Source organism: Epinephelus fuscoguttatus, linkage group LG9, assembly GCF_011397635.1.
Source record: "Epinephelus fuscoguttatus linkage group LG9, E.fuscoguttatus.final_Chr_v1".
Taxonomy (NCBI): domain Eukaryota; kingdom Metazoa; phylum Chordata; class Actinopteri; order Perciformes; family Serranidae; genus Epinephelus; species Epinephelus fuscoguttatus.
The window spans coordinates 28,792,183-28,813,157 of record NC_064760.1 but is presented as its reverse complement, the minus strand read 5'-3'; the positions used below and the strand labels follow the sequence as shown (position 1 = coordinate 28,813,157).

At 41.7% G+C, this 20,975-nt stretch overlaps 2 protein-coding genes across 2 annotated transcripts; one reads left to right on the top strand and one right to left on the bottom strand.

The window, feature by feature from the left end:
- The first annotated feature begins 8,142 nt into the window (after positions 1–8,142).
- vma21 (vacuolar ATPase assembly factor VMA21) lies at positions 8,143–12,452 on the top strand. The gene is made up of 3 exons (XM_049585519.1): positions 8,143–8,325; positions 8,637–8,746; positions 11,410–12,452. The coding sequence occupies exons 1-3, from the start codon at positions 8,144–8,146 to the stop codon at positions 11,547–11,549; spliced, it is 432 nt and encodes a 143-aa protein (XP_049441476.1). The 5' UTR covers position 8,143; the 3' UTR covers positions 11,550–12,452.
- Positions 12,453–16,793: 4,341 nt separating this feature from the next.
- Positions 16,794–20,874, bottom strand: LOC125894239 (gap junction alpha-3 protein-like). Its single transcript, XM_049585518.1, has 2 exons — positions 20,559–20,874; positions 16,794–19,724 (listed from the first exon to the last, which is right to left on the bottom strand). Exon 2 carries the CDS (start codon positions 19,704–19,706, stop codon positions 18,654–18,656), a length of 1,053 nt encoding a protein of 350 aa, XP_049441475.1. The 5' UTR covers positions 19,707–19,724; positions 20,559–20,874; the 3' UTR covers positions 16,794–18,653.
- Positions 20,875–20,975: the final 101 nt, after the last annotated feature.

The following is a 20,975-nucleotide window of genomic DNA, read 5'->3' as shown; positions in this document are numbered from 1 at the left end:
GGAAATATTGGATCATTTTAACTCTTTGTGCCATGTACAATACTTTTTCATTTCATTTTAGAAGTTAAGAATCTCTTTTTGGTGGAACATGCTGGAAAAATAAGCTTATTTGTGTTCTTGGCCAGAGATACATGAGAAAACGAAGTCTTAAAATGATTTTGAGTGATGAGTCAGGTTGGACTATTTCTCAATTGTGACCAGTGACTGTATATAAAGATGAACATCATGACAAAAAAACCCCCAAACATCTCAAAACTCCACCTGATGACTGGCTGCAGTGTAGGTCATAAATTCCGCCCCTGTCCGTGTTAGGATGGTAGGCCAAACTAAAAAATGTTCCCACAGATGGTTTCTGATATTTCAGGCAGTTGTTATCACACTGGTGAGTGTCAAGTGTGTGTTTGGTTTTCATCATAGTAATCTGATGGAGAAAAAAGGGGGGTCACGTCGTGATTGACAGCTGTGTGTTTTGATCAGTGTGCTCAGGATCAATGGCGCAGTTCATGATTGGGTCAGGTAGATGTAAGGGCGGGAACTCAATACCACAGAGATCGTCACTGTGGCAACACATTCTCTGTCCGACTTTGTTACATATCGATGTTTGGTCATGGACCTTCCACGTCCTCATACGACGTGAAAGGTCCCCTAGGTGCATTGGTTGTTGATGTTCTAGGATGCCATGTCAAGTTCTGCCTGTTACATGCATTGCTTTCTTTCAAAATACATTTTCGTATTCACAGGAAATTACAGTTTACATAGAGTCTCTTTCAAAATAAACGCACTACATCAGTACAACAATGTGACTTGACGTTTGTTTTCCTCTAACAACTAACACTGGGACGGCTTTTTTCGTCAGTGTCTGACATCGCAAGTCACTGCCCAAGCACCAGATTTCAACAACTTTGGAGTGAGACCAGGTTGACTGTGCAGACATCACCAAATTGTCCAGGATATTTTGTCTTCATTTTTTGTACTGAGTGAGGTAGTGAAGACACGTCGTCCGTCTTTGTGACCAGTAACTTCCCGGAGTCTCTGCTGGCTGCCAGGCAACTGGTCATGACCAAGAAATAGTCTGACACACACCCATCAATAAAGCAGATTAAAGAAACAAGATTCATTGTTAGAATTAGTAAGTTTAAGAGGTATTGGCCGGCAGATTCTGTTATGTTTGCAGAGAGCCAGACTAGCTGTATCTGGTCATGGTGCTAAGCTAAGTTAGTCTACGCATATAAACATAAGAGCAGTATCAATCTTCTCATCTAATTCTTAGTAAGAAAGCGACTAAGAGTATTTCTTATTATGCTGAACTCTTTCTTTCATGGTGCATTGTATTTTCTGAACTTAACATCTTAATCTGAAAGGCACGTAGTAACTTTAGTTGTTAAATAAAGGCAGTGGCCCTAAAAGGTAACATAAGCCCAGTACTTGAATAAATGTTGCCTGCCAGCACTGTATGGTCCAAGAGGGAACTACGAGCACATAAAACACATGTGAATACCAATCATCTCATCATTAGCAACTGCTGTAAATGCAGCAAATGACAAAGCTATGAATAGCATGTAACTATTTTTAAAGTGCTTTTTTTATTCTTACCCTAATTTCAAATGGAAACTTCAACACCAGTGATAGTTACAAAGCTTTGACACTGTCTCGTTTGGTCAAAACAACAGGTGTGGAGTGTGGACTACTTCATGTTTGACATAGAGGACTGGTGACACATGGAAAAGCCTAGCTAGTGGAGTGCAGATAGAGAGAGCCATGGGAAATACTTCAAGAAAGGTCAGACGTCAAACTCTATTAGGAAGGACAATTCCATATTGAACTTGAAACAGATGACCCGCTGACCAGAGCTTCACACTGTTATTCCACTGAGAATCCAACTTCTGTCGAGCTTCAATTTTAGATGCGGTTGTTTTATTAAAGTTCCTAATCCCACCGTAACGGGGTGAACATGCCTTCTGTGGTTTGTGATCTATTCCCAAAGCTCGCTGCAATAAACCGTCTAATTAATTTTTAGTTTTGTGTCCGTTTCCAGAGAAAATAAAAGCCTGGTGTATTGGGAGGATGTAATTTTGATCTGGAATAATTTTTGATGACCTGTTTATGAAAAGAGGTCACTGTTTATTTTAGAATCATTGCCAGCTCTGATGCTGATTGAGATATTATGAAGATAGTTTTTTCTACAAGTAGAAAACATACTGGGAAATGTGCCTTAGCATCTGTACAAACAGGTGTTTGTTCTGAATCAATATCTTGTTTTGAAAACAGTTAAGTGAGGTGCATTTGCGTGTGGGTGATGTGATCTTTTAATAAATATTGTCACTCTCGGTGATGGAAAGTAATTAAGTAGCCTATATCTGTTATGATATTATTTCATCAACTAGACTTAGAAAATATACCTTATTTAAATAAAATAATAAAGTAAAAATGGTGCCACATTTATCGGTAATTGCAATCTACTTATATATAATATATATTATTCTGATATGGGCCATTCTGCTTAATGAGTACCTTTATTTTTGGCACTTAAATATATCTTGATGCTAGCACTTTTGTACTTTTACTTCAGTAACATTTTCAATGTACCAATACTCTTATAACAAAGTCTTTCAACAGTGCGGTGTGGTATTACTACTGTTACTTCAGTAAAAGATCTGAGTACGTCTTTCACCACTGATGACATTTATAAAATATTGATGATTCATAATACATACATTTTTAATTGCATGCTAAATAGGAAGATAATCCAGGCACCAAAAAAATACAATAAAATAAAATCAATAGGGAACGGCTAAGGGAAAGGTTATTTAAAAGCCTTTACTATAGTGGCTAAATCATTAAGGGGAAATTTCGGTTTATTTCAACCTGTCTCCTATCGTCCTAAATTTGTTTCGAGTCACTAGTGACATAGAAATAATAGTTAGCATGTTAGCCGTTAGCCTAGATACAGCCGTAGCGTCAGACCTGTTAAAACGTAATTGAACGGGCATCCTTTCGAGTGCAAAGTTAGTCCACTAAACAAGCTTTTTCTCCACAAAGACCGCCTCATATCGTTAGGATAAATGTCAGAGAACATATAGAAAATGACATGTAAATGTGTTGTCTTACCTTACCGGTGTGGTGCCATGTTTGTTGTCTACCATTTAGCTAAGGCTGCAACCGGTCCCACTCCTAGCAACAGAGGCATTCCTCTTCTGTGGGCATTGGGGTACAGCATTCAAAGGTAACGTTACACCACCAATCTCCAGAGCTAAAGCCTTCCAGCAGCCATTACTCCTCTGTCGTCCTCTACTTGTTGTCAAATAAATAAGGGCGGCCATAAAACTCTGCAAAATCAAATTCCTCCTCCACAAAGTCGAAGTCTGGCAAAAAGTCAGCCATTATTCTATAAATCTTTCATAAAATAAATGAATGAACTTTTCAGGCGACCGTCCGGTTCTGCCTTGCAGCTGCTGCTGCTTGTTCTCGCGAGATTTCAGGCACGGTATGAGATCACTGCTTGTTCTTGCGATATTTCGGCCGCGCTTTGGGAAGCAGAGGTAAATGGTAAACACACCGTAAGGTAAGACAACAACTCTGAAGACCACCTAAATGTGGAATGTTAGTATATAGGCTTTCCACATCAAGAGTCGATGGCCGCCCTTATTTATTTGAGCCAGAATACACTGACTAAGAGCTTCGAGAAATTGAAGAACAGAGGAGGAGAGAGAGAGAGGCACAACAGGTAGAGGACGAGAGAGGAGGAATGGCTGCTGGAAGGCTTTAGCTGTGGAGATTGGTGGTGTAACGTTACCTTTGAATGCTGTACCCCAGTGCCCACAGAAGAGGAATGCCTCTGTTGCTAGGAATGGGACCGATTGCAGCCTTAGCTAAATGGTAAACAACAAACATGGCACCACACCGGTAAGGTAAGACAACACATTTACATGTCATTTTCTATATGTTCTCTGACATTTATCCTAACGATATGAGGCGGTCTTTGTGGAGAAAAAGCTTGTTTAGTGGACTAACTTTGCACTCGAAAGGATGCCCGTTCAATTACGTTTTAACAGGTCTGACGCTACAGCTGTATCTAGGCTAACGGCTAACATGCTAACTATTATTTCTATGTCACTAGTGACTTGAAACAAATTTAAGACGATAGGAGACAGGTTGAAATAAACCGAAATTTCCCTTTAAAAAAGCCAAAATGTTTTGACCACTGTCTTTAGCAGGGGCTTTTAAGAAAGACGGGATGAATTATTGCATGCATTCATAAAAACAACAACAAAAAAGTCCATTTCTAATCTGATTGTATCATCTTTTTAGATGCAAGTATGTTTAAGTTTAAGGTTTTAGCAGCAAAGCCTATTAAGAATAATATCAATGGGCCTAATACTCTTAAGCCTTTATTGAACACCAGAGGGGAAATTTGGGTGTTGCAGCGGCACAAAGACAGAAATAAGTACAGATAAATAAGTACAAGAACTACACAGCAGCAATTATACAGACAAAGTGACAAGTTACAAGATAAAGGGACACGTAACATATGTACTCATGATGTCTGCACATGTTGCTGATCAATATGAAGATATGTGTTTGGTTTTACACACAGGCCTTTCCACACAATCTGTGGGTCGCTGTATAAATGAGGGAAGGTTTGAGGGACTCTGTTGAACCTCTCTCCTCTGTGCTTCCTGTGTCGCTCCAAAGTGCAACATCTAAAAAATCAGTAGATAATTATTTAAAATTGCACATGGTGGTTCATCCAGCAACATATCTGAGAATAACATGATTCACTGTGACAATCCTCTGAGCCTCCAGAGCCAGTGCCGTCTTGTTGTTTTTTGCTGTGAGTGAAATTACCACAGACAGCATACTGATTATCATGAACACACATCACTGGATTGTTCTTAGTGGTTTCGGCTGGTCCCTTTTGTGAGTCAAATGAAACGTGTTTTGGGGGAACCTGCTGAGCGTGGCACCGGTGAGAGCAAAGCCAACTGGAGCAGAAACTGCACTCCTTGACGCAGCGAGACTCAAACTAGAAGCACAGCCAGCACACGACACTGAATGTATACTGTTGGCACGAAATGGACTAAATGGCTCTCTGTCACATCTGCAATTAAACAGGTCGTGTTTTACGGTGTTGAATTATTCAGGAACACAGGCTGAACAAGCACATGACATGACACAGGGCTGCCATAAATGATCTTTGAGTGATGAACCTACAAGTTTACATCCATCATTCCTTTGCCTCTATTTTTAGAGCCTGGTGATGGGAATGGAAAAAAAATAACAGTGATGTCAGGATGTGAATGGACAGCTGTGAAACATTAATATGGAAGGAAACATGTTTTAATTATTGAAAAGTGTTTTATGATGTGTTTCATTTCAAGGGAAAATGTGATAAATATCTGATTTAGAAACTGATTTCTAAAAACTATATATGTCTTTCTGAAAATAAATGTATCAGTTATTATGTTGATTTGACCATTGCTGGTAAATGAGAAGGATTCTGCTGCATTTGGAAAAAGTACACCACCTACCTTGAATCCAGGTTGATTAAAATTCCTCAACAGGGCAGGCTTGTGTCTGTGGCTGTTTTCACCCCTCGCAATAGATCATCTATTTTAAAAAGAGTGCCGTGATCAATTCTAAGAGTCCAAAGAACTCTGCCCTAAAGCTTTCCTGTACACAGATATTCTGAATAAATAGACCAGACAAGATGATTCAAATTGCATTTCTCCTTTCCCCCAAGGCCAGAGACGACACTTTATGACTATGAGCGAGACACTCCAATTATACCACAGGTCAGTTTGGACAAAAGAGTCTGCGAAATGAATATAAGCCTAATGTAGCGTAAAACAAATAGGTTATAAAAAGGCTTCAAGTTACACTGAATTGCAGTCTACTTTAATCCATTTTAAATACGCAGGGCAACAGGAAAACAAGTTATCTAAAAGCAGTACACAACCTTGATTTACCCGCACAAATAAGATCTCTTCTCAGGACTGTGTGAACGTGAAAAGACTGTGCTCAACTGATATCCCCTAATTAGCATGTATTTATTAAAAAAAGGTGACATTTGAATTCATTACAGATGACAAGAATGTCCTTTCTGTATTCTGTATAAGTTATATTGAATTTAAAACCCTTAATTAAAGCCAGAGTTTGTTTTGCTTGAACCTTCACACATCAAAATATTCTATATATTTTTAAAATGATTGCAGAACAACATGACAAAGTAAAATAAATCAGTGACACCCGAATAAAAAGAAAGTCAAGTGTTGCTTTGTGTATGTTCAATTGGAGTGAGAAACTAAAGAAATAAAATTTGAAAGAACCTTAAAGGCGCTGTAGTTACATATCTGTTGCGGACGGCTCCGGAGTGCCGCAGCTGAGACGGAGCCGGAATGCAGCACAGGTGGAAATTGGGGGTGATTTGTTTGCCCACTGGCGGCTGCCGTGGCAGGACCGCGTCGCCACGTCCTTGATCTTCGGTTTTCCAGCGGACCATTCAAGCAAGTCCAGCTTCTCTGCTGCTTCTGGGATACAGTGGAGGAGGAGCCGGTTGCTAATGCTATGTACCGGGACACTGCTAATGCTGCTTGCCGTGCTGCTAACATTTGTTTCTCAAAAAAATCAGTCGGGTCGATGACCCACCTGCACATGGGCTACAATGTATGATCGAAAATGAATAACAGTTGAAAGTATTCAAAATGTCCTTCCCCGTCTAGCTATGATGCTAGTTAGCCAACTTTGGCTAAAGCTTACCTGTTGAGGACAAGAGTAGCCACTTCGACATCCGATTTCAAATTCTTCTCCGCTTTCAACCATCTCCACCATTCAAAAGCATCTCCTATATAGACCCTCGTCAGCCATTGTAACTGTAACTGATGCTGAGACTCTACTGACTGCGTGACTGGTAGATGGCAATGGGTGGCGCAACAGGCCAAAACACAAATTCAAAACATAAACATGATTTGCAGACCGTAAAAATTTTTTAGCTTTAGTTAAGGTTTAGTTACTTTGCACATTACGGTTTACATACAAAACATATGATTATTTTAAAAAACTAGAGACCATTTCATAATGGGATCACAGCTACAAAACAGCAGCCCACGATGTAAGACAAATGTGGGCCAGGGGTGTGAAATAGAGGGGCAATGGCCCTTTCCCTACATCCTATCCCCCTACTTCTGGCCCCCTTGCTTGGACCACTTTGACCGTGGCCTTCATTTTGATCTTAACTACACACCTGTAAAGTTTCTGACTCTATCTTGTATGGTTGCTCCCCTATTTTGTTGACAAAATCTGTCCAAAGACAGATAGCTAGACTCAAAACAGCGTCTGTGGTAGTTCCCACAACAATAGGTGTCACCAGGACGACATTGCTATGACCGTACCAACCATTGCAACAGTGGTCTGGTAATGAGATGGATTATTACAAATAAAAATATTTGACAGAATATAAAACAAATGACCCCATTTTAATGACCAAGAGCAGTGGTTCCCAACGGTGCAGCCACTGGGTCCAGATTTCTCTTAAGTCATTAGTTCAAGGTCCACACAGTTAGTACATCAGCATCATACTTGCGTTTGGCCATGCCATTGAGCTAGTTTGCTGTCTCTGTCAATTAGCTGTCCGTTATTCACACACTACAGCAAAAAACAGCACTTCAAAATATAAGCTCTGTGCCAGAAATTCACAGACATTTGACACATTCATGAGTCACTTGCGATCCATTCAGAATGGACCCACAACCCACTTTTGGACCAGGACCCACCAGTTGGGAACCATTGACCTAGAGTACATTAGAATAGCCTAATTTCCTACTCATTTGTGTATCACTGATATGCTAATAATTCATTATAGGGCTACAACAACAATATATCTCTGTATTGGACAATTCTGATGCATAATAGTTATGTGTGGACTTTTTGACTGCAAAGATTTAGCACATTTTACTTAAAAATCATTTCCCCTGTGAGTAATTTATAAAGTTCTTCTTCTTGAATGTTTAATGTTCTTGAATGTTGTTAATTAGAGCCATATTTCGAGTAAATAAACTCATATATTAGCCAGAATACTCTTAAGGACATGAACCAGCTTGGACATGAACTCTAGTCTCGCGAGACTTCTGTGTCATGTGACGGCCCCATGATCATATGCGGAAGAAAGGATCTCAAACAACACAACACAGTCAGGGGGATAACGCTAACATTTTACAGAGTTTATTTCCCGTTTTTAATCTTTACCTCGTCTCCTGTCAGCCCAGCAATGGACGGATCTGTAAGAGCAACGTCAGACCCCGCAGCCGGACCGCAGCCTTATTACAGAGGGTGAGAAATTAATCAGTTGCTTTAAATGAACGGCTAACCTTAGCTAGCTAGCCTGTTAGCTAAGCTAACAGTTAGCCTCGCTGTCTGTAGAGTGACGCCCGCCCCCCTCTTTGCTGCTTGAGGTTAAATATGCGCCAAAGTTTACAAAAGACTTGTATTTGATGTGGCATTACCGTTGAACGGATAATAAATTATCGCCAAGGGACACTCCCACATCAGTCGTTAGCATGCTGGCGTCCCAGTGCTCCTCAACAGTAAGGTCGTTGTCTTGTTATACCTCTGCTGACTGTTGAACTTGTGCTCCTCTGCAGAAATGAAAGCTCCCTGGTTTCAGCCCTCAAGACACTGCTGTTCTTCACTATCCTGATGGTCACGCTGCCCATTGGGCTTTACTTCGCAACAAAGGCGTATATCTTTGAGGGTGAGCTTTTCAACACTACTTTGTTTGTGTTTGCATGTCAGTCTTTAAACGTTGGTCTGGTTTCAAAGTTAACTTAGATGAAAGGAAGTCACTACCACAGATGTCCTCTTCACCTTGTTCCGTGTCTTTTCATTGCACCACATGAAAGCTTTGCATAGTAACCACAGTCTGACTGATACTGGAGTCTTTGAGCCAATACAGAGAGAGTTTAAAAATCCAATTATTGTATTTCAGCTGGTATTTTTTTTATATAATCACATGAAAAATAATACAGAAGTGTTTTGTGGTGTAGTGCAGGAGTATTTAATTCAAATGCAAAGAGTTCCAGTTACTAAAATTTCCTTCTAGCAAAGGTCTGAATTTTTCTACTAACTAAATCATGGGTGCCAAACATACAGCCCGTGGGCCAGAAGCAACCCGCCAAAGGGTCCAATCCGGCCCACTAGATGACTAGACATAGAGGTGCCAAGTTTCAGGAGCAAATTAAACAATGCATTGCCTACTCCATCTAAAATTAAGCCTCAGAGGCTCTCCCACCCTGACCAGACTACAGCTCTGTGATATATCAATGAATTCTTACTGTGATAGTGTTTAAATAGATTTAGTCTCAATCACCAGACTTTTCTCAAGAAAAGAAAGGTCTGACTGGGCCGACTCTCACTTTAAGATTGGAGAAGAAAAAACACCCCGGCTGCTTGTATTTCTTTCAACCAGTCACAATCGGTCTGGGCGGTGCCACAGCAACAATGCGCTTGCAAAAATACTGCCGGGGGGGAAACAGGTTTTGGTGTAACACGCCCACAAAAATATTACCTACAGGACGCGAACCATGGCAGAAAAATGGCTACATCCCCGCAAGATCAAACACCGCAAAAGTTAGTAAAGGACGTGTTGAAAACGGTTGAAAACTGCTGCACAACTGGAGGTGGTAGGGCAGGACTTCAGCGGGTGGCTCGTTCCACCCAATGAGAGGCTGATCTATGCAGCGAACTTCCGCCCACTCAGACTAAAATATATTAAACATTGTGTAAAATATTGTCAATCAGAAGCTTCAGTTCAAATCAGACTGTATCACTCCTGAATCAGGAAATAAGTGCATAAGTGCACATGTAATGACAGTGAGAAGTAGACTAACTCAATGTGGAAGAATGTGTACTCAATGTAATTCTTTACACAGATAAGTGAAAACACTGGAGCTAATGCAACATATAGGTTATTGTGCAATGGTTTTATTGGTCCGGCCCATCTGAGATCAAATAGGGCTGTAAAATGAGTTTGACACCCCTGGTCTATATTATGTCCTGTACCCTACATCTATCAAATAAAATCAACCACGTGCATTTCTGTATCACTTAAACAATACTGTTAACTTTCAAAGTAGGATACTTTTCGCACATACAGACATATTTACTCTACAGTACCTTTACCATGAATAAAATTAGTCCGAGCGCAATAAACTCAAAGCCTACATTTCAAGTAAAAGCCTGTGACTGCCCTGCTGGTAGTCTGAATCTTGGTGTGGATTCAGCGCCATTCCCATGCACATGTGTAGGTGTTCAGTGATGAGCCTGGAACAGCACTTGGTTTTAGTAATGTCCATTGCTGAGAAAGCTGACTCACAGCTGTAAGTCGACCCAAATATGGCCGTGGTGTGTAGGGCTACTTTGGTTAGACCAGAGAAAAGAGTCTTAGACACAGTCAGTAGCCAGAATCTGGTGGAGTCAGTTGCTTCATACTCCTACATTGTCATCTCTCTCATGTCAATGATTTGATAAGCTTAATTGAGCTATTGCCCTGTTAACTGAATGAAATGCACCCACAGCCTCAAACCACAACCAAAAATAAAACGCTCCATTAAGATTACATTTCATGCTTATTAATCTGTCAGACACTGGTCATGGGTCCAGTAGAACTGTCACCCAGTCCAGGTCTGGACTGCTATCCACCATTTGGTAATGCCCATTATAACGGCATCACTGTCTGTAAACAATCACAAACAATTTCCCATATCTCTCTCCCTTCTTTTCCATTCACATCTCCTTTGCTTACTCTAATAAAGGCAACACATGCCCTAGAAATACTTTAACAGATATTTTACTTGCCAACCATATCATCACATAGAAGGAAGGGTGCGTGCAAAATTGCTAATGTTACAGCTCAGTTGAGGAGGACGCTAATAATGTTTACATCATGCGCTGTCACGAGCATGAGCCACTCATCCATGAGTAGATGCATGCTTCCTTCTGTGCTGTGATACAGTTGGCCAGTGAAAGAAAGAAAATAGTTCCGACATGAAACTGCTCACAACAAGGTCCGTGGATTATTACCAGGTCATGATTTTTGGAAAGAGACATTGCTGTTGAGTTTTCAAATGTATTTTAAGCCAAGTGCTGTCGAGCATTACATCCAAGAGAAGGCAGACATCTCTATGGTGATATCTTCAATGCTCGGCAACTCACACCAAAACTATCTAGGCTGATAAATAGCACTGTGGGTTAGAGATAAAACATGTACTTTTGGGTGAACTGTCCCTTTAAATCTAAGCTTATGAACGTTGTGTGCATCCTGGTTACGTTTTACATGAAATACGATTTAAAGAACAGGCACTGTAATGCAGCTGCTGGTCGTCGTCACTGTTAACTGTTCTCCATCTCATTTCCCAGGTTCCATGAAAATGTCAAGCTCTGACAGCTACTTCTATGCAGCCATTGTAGCAGTGCTCGCCGTGCATGTGGTTTTGGCCTTGTTTGTTTATGTGGCCTGGAACGAAGGCACGCCTAAAGGGAAGGGCAAACACGATTAAGGCATGTCCTTATCAGCTCATAAGACCGGAGGAGACGGACAGAGACGGGCATGGATCCGCAGCGCCCCCCACCACCGCCCCACCCCACCCCTCCACCATGGGCTCCAGCACTAAACACGGCACCATCTACCAACCAGACAGTTAGAGGATCTGGTTTGCGCTTAGGCTTTAACGCAAGGTTAAAGCATGAAACTTCCGTATAATTCCCTGGCATGGGGGGAGTGGAGGCTGTTGGGTGTGTTTATTTTCACCAGTCTCAGCAGGTCCGCTTTTTGACTTTTTGTTGTCTGAAAATGTTACTTTTGTCAACAGAGGGCCGCCCCTATTTTTAAGAGGCTTTGTTATAAGCTGCCATTTGGTTAAGTGCTCTAAGTCCCTTCACAGTCAGAGAGTTTTTCGTGTGAGAAAACATCTTGGGTTTTGGAGGATGCGTGTGCACGCTCTGTATGTGCTTGTAACGTGTATGTATGAGGGATTTGATTTCCAGAATGCTCGACATCCATTCTGTGAATATTTGTGCTACTGAATTAACCATCCTGTCCTCAAATTTCAGTTCTTATCTGGATACATCTAAAGATGACTCTTCTGTAACCCATAATGTGCTTAACACTCATGCTGTATTTTGGATCAAAATCTTCTTGATGTCTTGTCCTTCGAAATTATCAGACTTATCTGTTTGTCCTCGTAAACAAGTGTTTTTTCTTTCTGTTTTTAAGTGTGTGTACTGTAGCTCAGTGATATTTTGGAACTTTGAATTAGGAAATTATTGCAAGATCAAGTTGTATTTAAAAAAAAAAAAGTTTTGTATTGAAGATGTTTGATGATTTGAGGATGTCAGTGAGGTTGTGATGCAGATGAGAAGCTTGACCTGTTCAAATAAACTGGAAAGATTGTATCTTTTTAGTTGCTTCACATATTTGTATGTGTCAAATTGAGCATAACACTTCTTCGTTTGGTACTATTGATGTTCCCTTCAAAGAATACTGTATGCCAGTGATACAAAATGAGATGTTAAAAGTCTGTTTTCATGTAGACGTGATGGTTCTCAGGGTTTTTATAGGTTTATAGTGAAACTGGGGCTTAAGCCTGTCATGTATGAAATATATCTGTGGTCTCATAAAATCGGTCTTATCTTTGAGAAGATGCAGTGATGGAATCTAGGATATTCATTTTTTATAAATGAGGTCTGTGCGCGTGATAAACAAGCTGTGTCACACAAGAGGCCATGACTTCCCCTACCATCTGTTGTGTAAGCCACACCGAACCAAAGTGTGTGCACAGAGGCATGCGTGTGTGTGTACTTTATTTACTTAGAGAATTTTTATTTTCTGAGGAATGTCAGCTTAGTTTTATTTATGCAAAGTCAAAATCAGCGCTTCCATTGAAAACAAACAGCATTTGTATGCAAATAAACAGTCTTTGTGTGGCTGTCTTTGTCACAGATAGATAGGTTTGTTATAGTGTTTATCCCAGAAGCAAATTTAACTGTCACAAGCAACAAGCCTGACATGGTAAAACAAAACGCTGCAGTGAAACCTATTAAAATTGATTGCCTAATTCATCCTCTTTCAAAGCAGAATGCACATAAAGGCCTTTTATTGTGATAAATATTTTACATTGCGTGCACAGACATGAAAATATTCCACTTTCTAAATTGGTTACCCTGATTTTTTCTTTCCAGGATTATAGAATCAAGTCGCCATAAAATCTCAAGCTTTCTCTGAAGTCTGCTGAGACACTAGCTCATGAGCTACCTTACTGACTTCTGCAGAGAGTCTCAGCTGTCACATGGTGGCAGCAAACAGTTAGCCTGTCCCCACAGACACCACAATATGAAGGCCAAGACAAGAAGTGACAGACACTGAGCCATAATGACGTTTTCTGCCTCAGAAACCATGTCAGCAGCTGATTTCTGTTGATTATTTGTCCGCGCTGTGTGAGTCTCTTCTCCTAACAGAGCATTTAGTAGAGCTCCTACACTGTATTCTGCAGAGTTTGGTATTGTTGGAGCTGTGCGGTCTGCGTTTAGTTTAACAAGGCTGGTGTTGGTGATGAGGTGACAGGCCTGCAAGCAATCAGACTGATTCAGTCAGCAAACATCAGAAGCCTCGTTTTCCTTTTGGCTGATATTTCATAAGCTTATCCTTGCAGCGACGCAAAGTTGGTGCAAGGGCAGGCTTTGCTGCTGGCTCTTTGTCATTTATCACACATTAGCAGGTTTGGTGTGTAGTGTGAGTGTGATGGAAAACAGGCCAGAGAGCGTGAAACACTTATTTGAGTCAGAGATGACATAAACACTGCAACATTTTGATGATTATATTCTGTGCCTCCTACTTCTCCTACAATGTAACTGTACTGTCTCTTTGTATACATCCTCATTGAAGAGATTAAACAGATTATATAGAAACACATCATAATTAATGCTCGCTATTTAATGCATTCAGTAATTTACCAGGACCATTACAATATAGGTGTCTCTGTTTTTCCTTTGCCCAGCAGATGGCGTGCTTAGCAGACACAGCCCTCACATGAACAGCATGTCAGTGTTTTAGTGAAAGCAAAGGGAGAGGGCAGCAGAGTACTGTGATAAAGTAGGTGGAAAATAATATGAAGCATCGCACCCCAGGGAGCAAAACAGAATAAAGTGATAGAATAACTCATCTGGACACATAAAATTATATCCACCATTACACATAACCAGGGCGGTGCTTTTACGGTGTGAGCCTGTGCTGTTATTTCCCATGAAACTCTGCTCAGGTGCTTTTGAGAGAAAGTTACAAGCTTCAGCACAGAGGAAACAACAGTGTGACTTATTTATCCCAAACATGTGAAAAAAATGACAGTATATGAAGGTTTATAAAAATGCATAATGTATGTAATTATTGTGCAGCTGTTTATAAAGATCTGCAGAAATTTAAAGTGTCCCCAGTCTTGACACTCCTGATTGGGCTACAATTAAAAATACTACACTAAAATATCCTCAGTCGAGCCCCACAGATTTTATAAATTTGCTGAAATTGAATTTTTTTTGTAGGTTTTTGCTGAATTCAACTTTATACTGTGTTGTGTGTGTGTGTGTGTGTGTGTGTGTGTGTGTGTGTGTGTGTGTGTGTGTGGTATTTTTAAATATCTATCTAAATACTATCTATCTGGAATATTCAGTAAAAGGAGGCATTGCCTTGTTATTTTCCCCTATAATCTTGGCAGATGCTAATTCCATCTTTATTGTGCCATTTGAAGGCCATATGAAAATTATTATTTCATTAAGGGTCCATACACATGCCACGTTTTTTGCGCACTTAGATCCATTGTTGTCAATTTAGACGTGTAGAAGGTATTTTCCAAGGCGTGACGGCTGTGCACTGAGATAACCAAAGTACGACTTTTGGAGTGCAACAAAACACGGCCCATATCATGTGACGAAGAACAACCAATCACAGCAAGCTTGTTTTGGAGTTGCATATTTTTAATTTTGTATTTTCGCTCTATGATGTGTCTGAAACTTTCTGTTGCTGCCTGTCTTGGTCAGGACCCTCTTGAAAAAGAACTTTTTAATCTCAAGAGGTTTTTCTAGTTACGAGAGGTGACTGAAAAAAATTTGAGCCTCAAGGAAACAAAACCAGATACAGATTTTCCAGTGCTTTTATTTTTCAACATAATCCCTGTCAAGGGCGACACACTTGCTCCAGTGGTGCTGCTGAAGCGCTTTTATCCCGGTGGAAAAGAACTCTTGAGGTTGGGGCCCTATACACTCTCCCCGCCACGCTTAAATTCCTGTACCTATCATTTGACTGTGGTATATGGATGGGCATTGTCATGTAAGGTATTGAGCTTATCTTAGTGGATTTCAGATGGTGACATCTTTTGAGATGAAGATATCTGATCACTCCAATATCTCCATTTTCAACAAATCACTGACCACAATTCACCTCAACAATCTGCAAAAATAAAATAAAAAGAGTTTGACTACTCATTTACTAGGTCACCCCCATAACTAAAGGTTAAATTTAAAAAACAACAGACAGCAGACATCTCTGTTCCTCCGGAAATATCAGTCTATGTTAACTGGAGAAGAAGCTCATCATTTTAGTGTATGGCTACCCAGAGCTGGAGGACCTCACATACTTTAATAGCCTACACACTTGAAAACAATGAAGATCAGCTCTGATCTTGAGTTTCTGATAAGCAGGCTATGATATGGTGCTGGTTACGGTCGCTCAGCAATGTCAGGCGCACACCTCTAAAGCTGGAAGTAGGTACAAGTGTAGCACCCAGCGCCTGACCTCACATTCTCCAGGTGGGAAAAGGCGCAGCATGAGTCCCAGCCCTAAGATATTCATCTTCTAACCGCTTCATCCTCTTGAGGGTCGCGGGGGGGCTGGAGCCTATCCCAGCTACATTGGGTGAGAGGCAGGGTACACCCTGGACAGGTCGCCAGACTATCGCAGGGCTGACACATAGAGACAAACAACCATTCACGCTCACATTCACACCTACGGACAATTTAGAGTTATCAATTAACCTAGTCCCCAATCTGCATGTTTTTGGACTGTGGGAGGAAGCCGGAGTGCCCGGAGAGAACCCACGCTGACACGCGGAGAACATGCAAACTCTACTATTATTATTATTATTAAAACTCTACTATTAAACTATTATTCCCACACCCGGGATCGAACCAGCAACCCTCTTGCTGTGAGGCGACAGTGCTAACCACCACACCACCGTGCCGCCCACCCTAAGATATTAAAGTTTAAAATTAAGGTACACACCTTAAATTATTTTATTAATGATAAGATGAATTGAATCAGTCCAACAGTGTTATATTACTTAACTGCAAAATGTGAGGAGAGTGTTGCAATTGTTCTGTTAGTCAAGGGGAGGACGGACTCCAAAGAAAATATTGATAACATTGGCGAGGTCCTCGCTTTTTGAAAACACAATGTTCAGCCCGACTCCCCACCCAAGTAATTTTTGTACATTCCCTCGGATGAACTGCATTGAAATCACCATTCTCGTGTAGTCATGAGTGTCAGAGGTGATCATGCTGCTATTAATTCCACTTGCGGAGCTACAAAATACAAAAGCCACCATTGATCAAAGTCATGGCAGTTATGTACAAAAAAACCCCAATTCCGTGTCATCCAGTGTTAACAAATCACAGACTTTTATTACGTGATTCAGTCAAACTCGAAACCTTTAGATTACAATGCTCTGATGCAACTACAATTTCAAATGTTGGCCTTACACTAAAAGGATTTCATTTCAAAGTGCTGGATATCCATCTATATTCATAAACTCCTCTATTCATCTGTCAGCGTTTCAGAAACACACAAGCCTTTTTCTCCGAGATGATCACTTTATTACATCTGAAGATGATGTATGTCTTAAAACAACTGCGACTAACCTTCGTGTTTTATTCTCATTTGTAAAAGTAGATGTGACATGTTTCAGAATCAAACACTATTCTAGTTTACTCACTGATTTATGGTGTCATACGTATAAATAATTCTCCTGACTGTTTTGTCTGGAAGGTCTGAAACACATTGTTTCTGGCAACACAACACACTAAAGTAAAGAAGGGTATGCCCAGACTACACTCCATCATATGTCAACACGTCAAGAATTCTTTTTTTAGAAATTGTACTCTTTTGTTTTAACATATTTAAGTTAAAAAACCTTCCTCCCTTGACACATAAAGCACTGACAGAAAATGATGAATGTACAAGTCCAAAGCTATGAGGCAACATCCTCGTCATGAACATGCTATGTCGTTAATTTCAAGGTTTCCATACCAGGGGTGCCTGCGTGGTGCGCTTTCCTGGCAGACATGAGTGCAAGATGTGCATGTGTTGGATACGCAGACAGCAAAGACTTTACACATGACATGTTTATTCCCGCTCCAGCACGTCAGTTTTGGACAGGTTGAAATGTTTGTGGGTGCATGCTGATGACTCAAAGTACACCTGGTGGATCCTCACTTCACAGATTCATTGTGTCCAAAATCAAAAAACAAAGGCTCTGTGTGTCTGCAGAGCTTTTATGTACTAAATGTCGGAGCTACAGTATTTAGAAACTGATTACCAATATTATAGTGTCTCCTCCTGAGTTGATTTATGTGTTTCAGGGATATAAAACAACAGTTGCAACACGTGTCCCAGTGAAATGACTCCCCCCTTTTTCCCTGCTCAAGACTTGAGATTATAAATGCACTGCTAGCTTTGCAAATTTAAGACAGATTTATTTCGAGCAGTTTTACAAATATGGTTGTCACCAAGTGCTTTACAGAAAACAAACGGCACAAACACAGATATAAACAAGGATAAACAAAACAATGTGCTTATAATTATGTACTTGCTGGCTGTCGCAAAAAAAAGAAAAAAAAATGAGGCAGCACAAATGTGGGAACTCCTGAGACCAGTGCAATTTATTTATTTTTGAGGCGCGTCCTGGAATTAGGTACAGTATTTCCAGTGTCCAATGTGTTGTCAGATATTGCACAACTTCTCACTTCAAGTCTAAGCAAGTGAACTATGCTAAATGGTGACCTCAAAACGGTTAAAGGAAGTTAAATTTAACTATTCGCCCTATCTGATTTCCTCAAATGAGGTCAGGCCAGTGCTGAACAAGTTTCTGCCCTGGATTCTGTTCCCAAAGTTTGAGCAATTTTATACACGGAGGTGCATTTTTTGGGCTCATTTACATTCATGTAAAACCTGAGCAGACTGCGTCTTTTTTTTGTTGATTTTGTTAGGTTCTCAGTAACAGTGAATAGTGGAGAAATTCATACCCTACACAAATCAATAAAAAAAACTCTAATGTTTTATCCAATTACGTTTTTTGAAAGAAAAAAGGGCTGGGACACTTCTCAGTGGAGCACAACTTCCTTGAAATGTGATTATTGACCCACATCAGTCTTCACACATACCTGTACACCTGCAGCTTCTCCGTGTGCCCTGTAAATGTCACTCCCATCTAAGCTGGAATGAGTCAAACCTGTGCCCTCTTAAAGAAGGGGGAGTCAGTACAGCATGTATGAATGCTTCCAAACAACATATGATCCCCCTCGCAGCAATTTAAGACACCCTCAGAGAAACATAAACCTCCTCATATCTGCAGATCGTCTATTCTAGTCTTGTTGTTGCTGTGTTTGGCACTGCGGCCGGGCCTGGCCTGCGTAGGTGACCCAGGGGCTGATCCTGCTCCCTTCTTTCCTTTCAGGTCACATTCCTCTGGCTTGCTGCTGCTCCTTTCTACTGCCAAGTTGTCCTTGTTCTGCTTGTAGGCCGCCTTGCTGTGGTAGGGGTGGAAGGACGAGTCCGTGCCCTCGGAGAGAGGGGAGAGGTTGTAGCCGGGGACGGGCGGGTAGGCTGGCTGGACTTGGTGGAAGTAGTCGTCGAAGCTCGGCGCGTACGGCACCGCGGCCTCACTGGGCTCCTTGGGGAGACTCACAGGGGACTCATCACCTCTCCTGAAGGTGATGCCCTGGCGACACTTGGTGAAGCCCAGGTGGTAGATCTCTATGAGGTTGAGGAACAGAGAGACGCTGGCCACTCCCAGCATGAAGATGATGAAGATGGTTTTCTCTGTGGGACGGGATATGTAGCAGTTCACCATGTTGGGGCAGGGCGGTCTGTCACATGTGTACATGGGCCTCAGCTCGAAGCCATACAAGAGATACTGAGCCACAATGAAGCCGACCTCAAACAGAGTTTTAAAAACCACGTTAAAGACATATGTGCGCAAGAGCTCCCCCTGCAGGCGCACACGTCCCTTGTTGTCCCTCACCAGAGCCTTTATTTGGTCGTGCTTTTCTAAATGATGTGCATTGTGCTTGTCCTTCTGCTTTTCCTCCATCCGCACCAGGTGGAGGATGTGTCCCAGGTAGATCAGCGTAGGCGTGGACACAAAGATGATCTGCAGTACCCAAAAACGAACGTGGGAGATGGGGAAAGTGATGTCATAGCACACGTTCTCACAACCGGGCTGCTTGGTGTCGCAGGTGAAGCCCGACTGCTCGTCGCCCCACACCTTCTCTGTTGCGGCGCTCAGGATCAGGATGCGGAAGATGAACAGGACGGTGAGCCACACCTTCCCCACCACAGTGGAGTGCTCCTGCGCTTTTTCTAAAAGCTTTCCCAGCAGGTTCCAGTCCCCCATGGCTGCGTGAGCTCAGATCTGGGAGTGGAGGTACAAAAAAACAGTCAAAAATAGTTTGCTCAGTTTGATTTGTGAGACATACAATAATTCTAATCCAGTGGGCAAAGTAAGCGTCAGTGTTCCTGATGACTACAACGTCTCCTGAATGTCTTCAAGCAGAGCTCAGTCTAAATAAGTCTCCAGGGGAGCCAAGCTGCTAACTGAGTGTTCAACTGAGAGACTCTGCTCCTGAGCAGGTAGTGGCCTTTTCCACGTGGACGCAGACAGGTTTATATTTACTTTAGGAGGGTATATATTTGGCAAGTGCGGACAGGGGGGCAGACAGGTTCCAGTCATGACTCTGCGGCTCCCGGCCTTCATGGTCCGAGCAACGGGAACCTGATCCACAGACGCGGTGTAATCAAACACCAGGCAGATGTGGTGGAAGTGAGAAACAGTTGAGTAACGTCGCTACTGTCAGCTCCCGTAACCCATTATGTTATAAATATATTCCACTTCTGATAAACGTACTGTACAGTAGCGGGACAGCACATTCAGGGTCCGCTACTGCGAGACAGAACTCATTTTGATAACTGCTAAACTGTGGCAGGTGATGTTTGGCAGCCACCATAAATAAACCTAGCTAATGTTTTAGCAACTTTAAACAAATTCACCCCACAGACTATGCAATCCTCCACGATAAAGGATAATACATAATATGATCAACATTGTCAAAAAAATTGCAGACGTGTGGACAGCTTCTAACATTGAGTTCAACATTTAAATTGTCTTATCTCCCAAAAGTACGTCAATCCACACAGGTTTAACTCCACAAATAATCACAGAAAATCCACAATTACTCCATAAACCCACCTTGTCAGCTCATGCATCTCCTGCGGTGAAGCCCTGCACGTCTTCAAAGGTCCATGAGGCTGCCTGCTTGGCTGACAGGCCTCAGTGCAGAGCTGATCTTCGGGCCCCGGCAATGCCCTTGAATGGACAGGAAAAGTGGGCTCCCGCTGGCCACCACCTCCGTTCCACACCGACAAACCCACCGACTCAAGTCTTCTGTTTTCAAACACAGCTCAGGCAGGAATCAGGATCCAGGCCTCGGGGTCTTTCACTGACCACAACACACACACACATAACCTGCTGGACACACTCTCAACCATGTCCGGCCTGCCCTCCCTCAACAGAGCCCCCCTCCCCTCCCCTCTGTGGTTAAATTTGGCACAGGGTTCACTCTCTAATGTAAACTATTAAAGCCCCTCTACTCGCCTGTAACAGTGA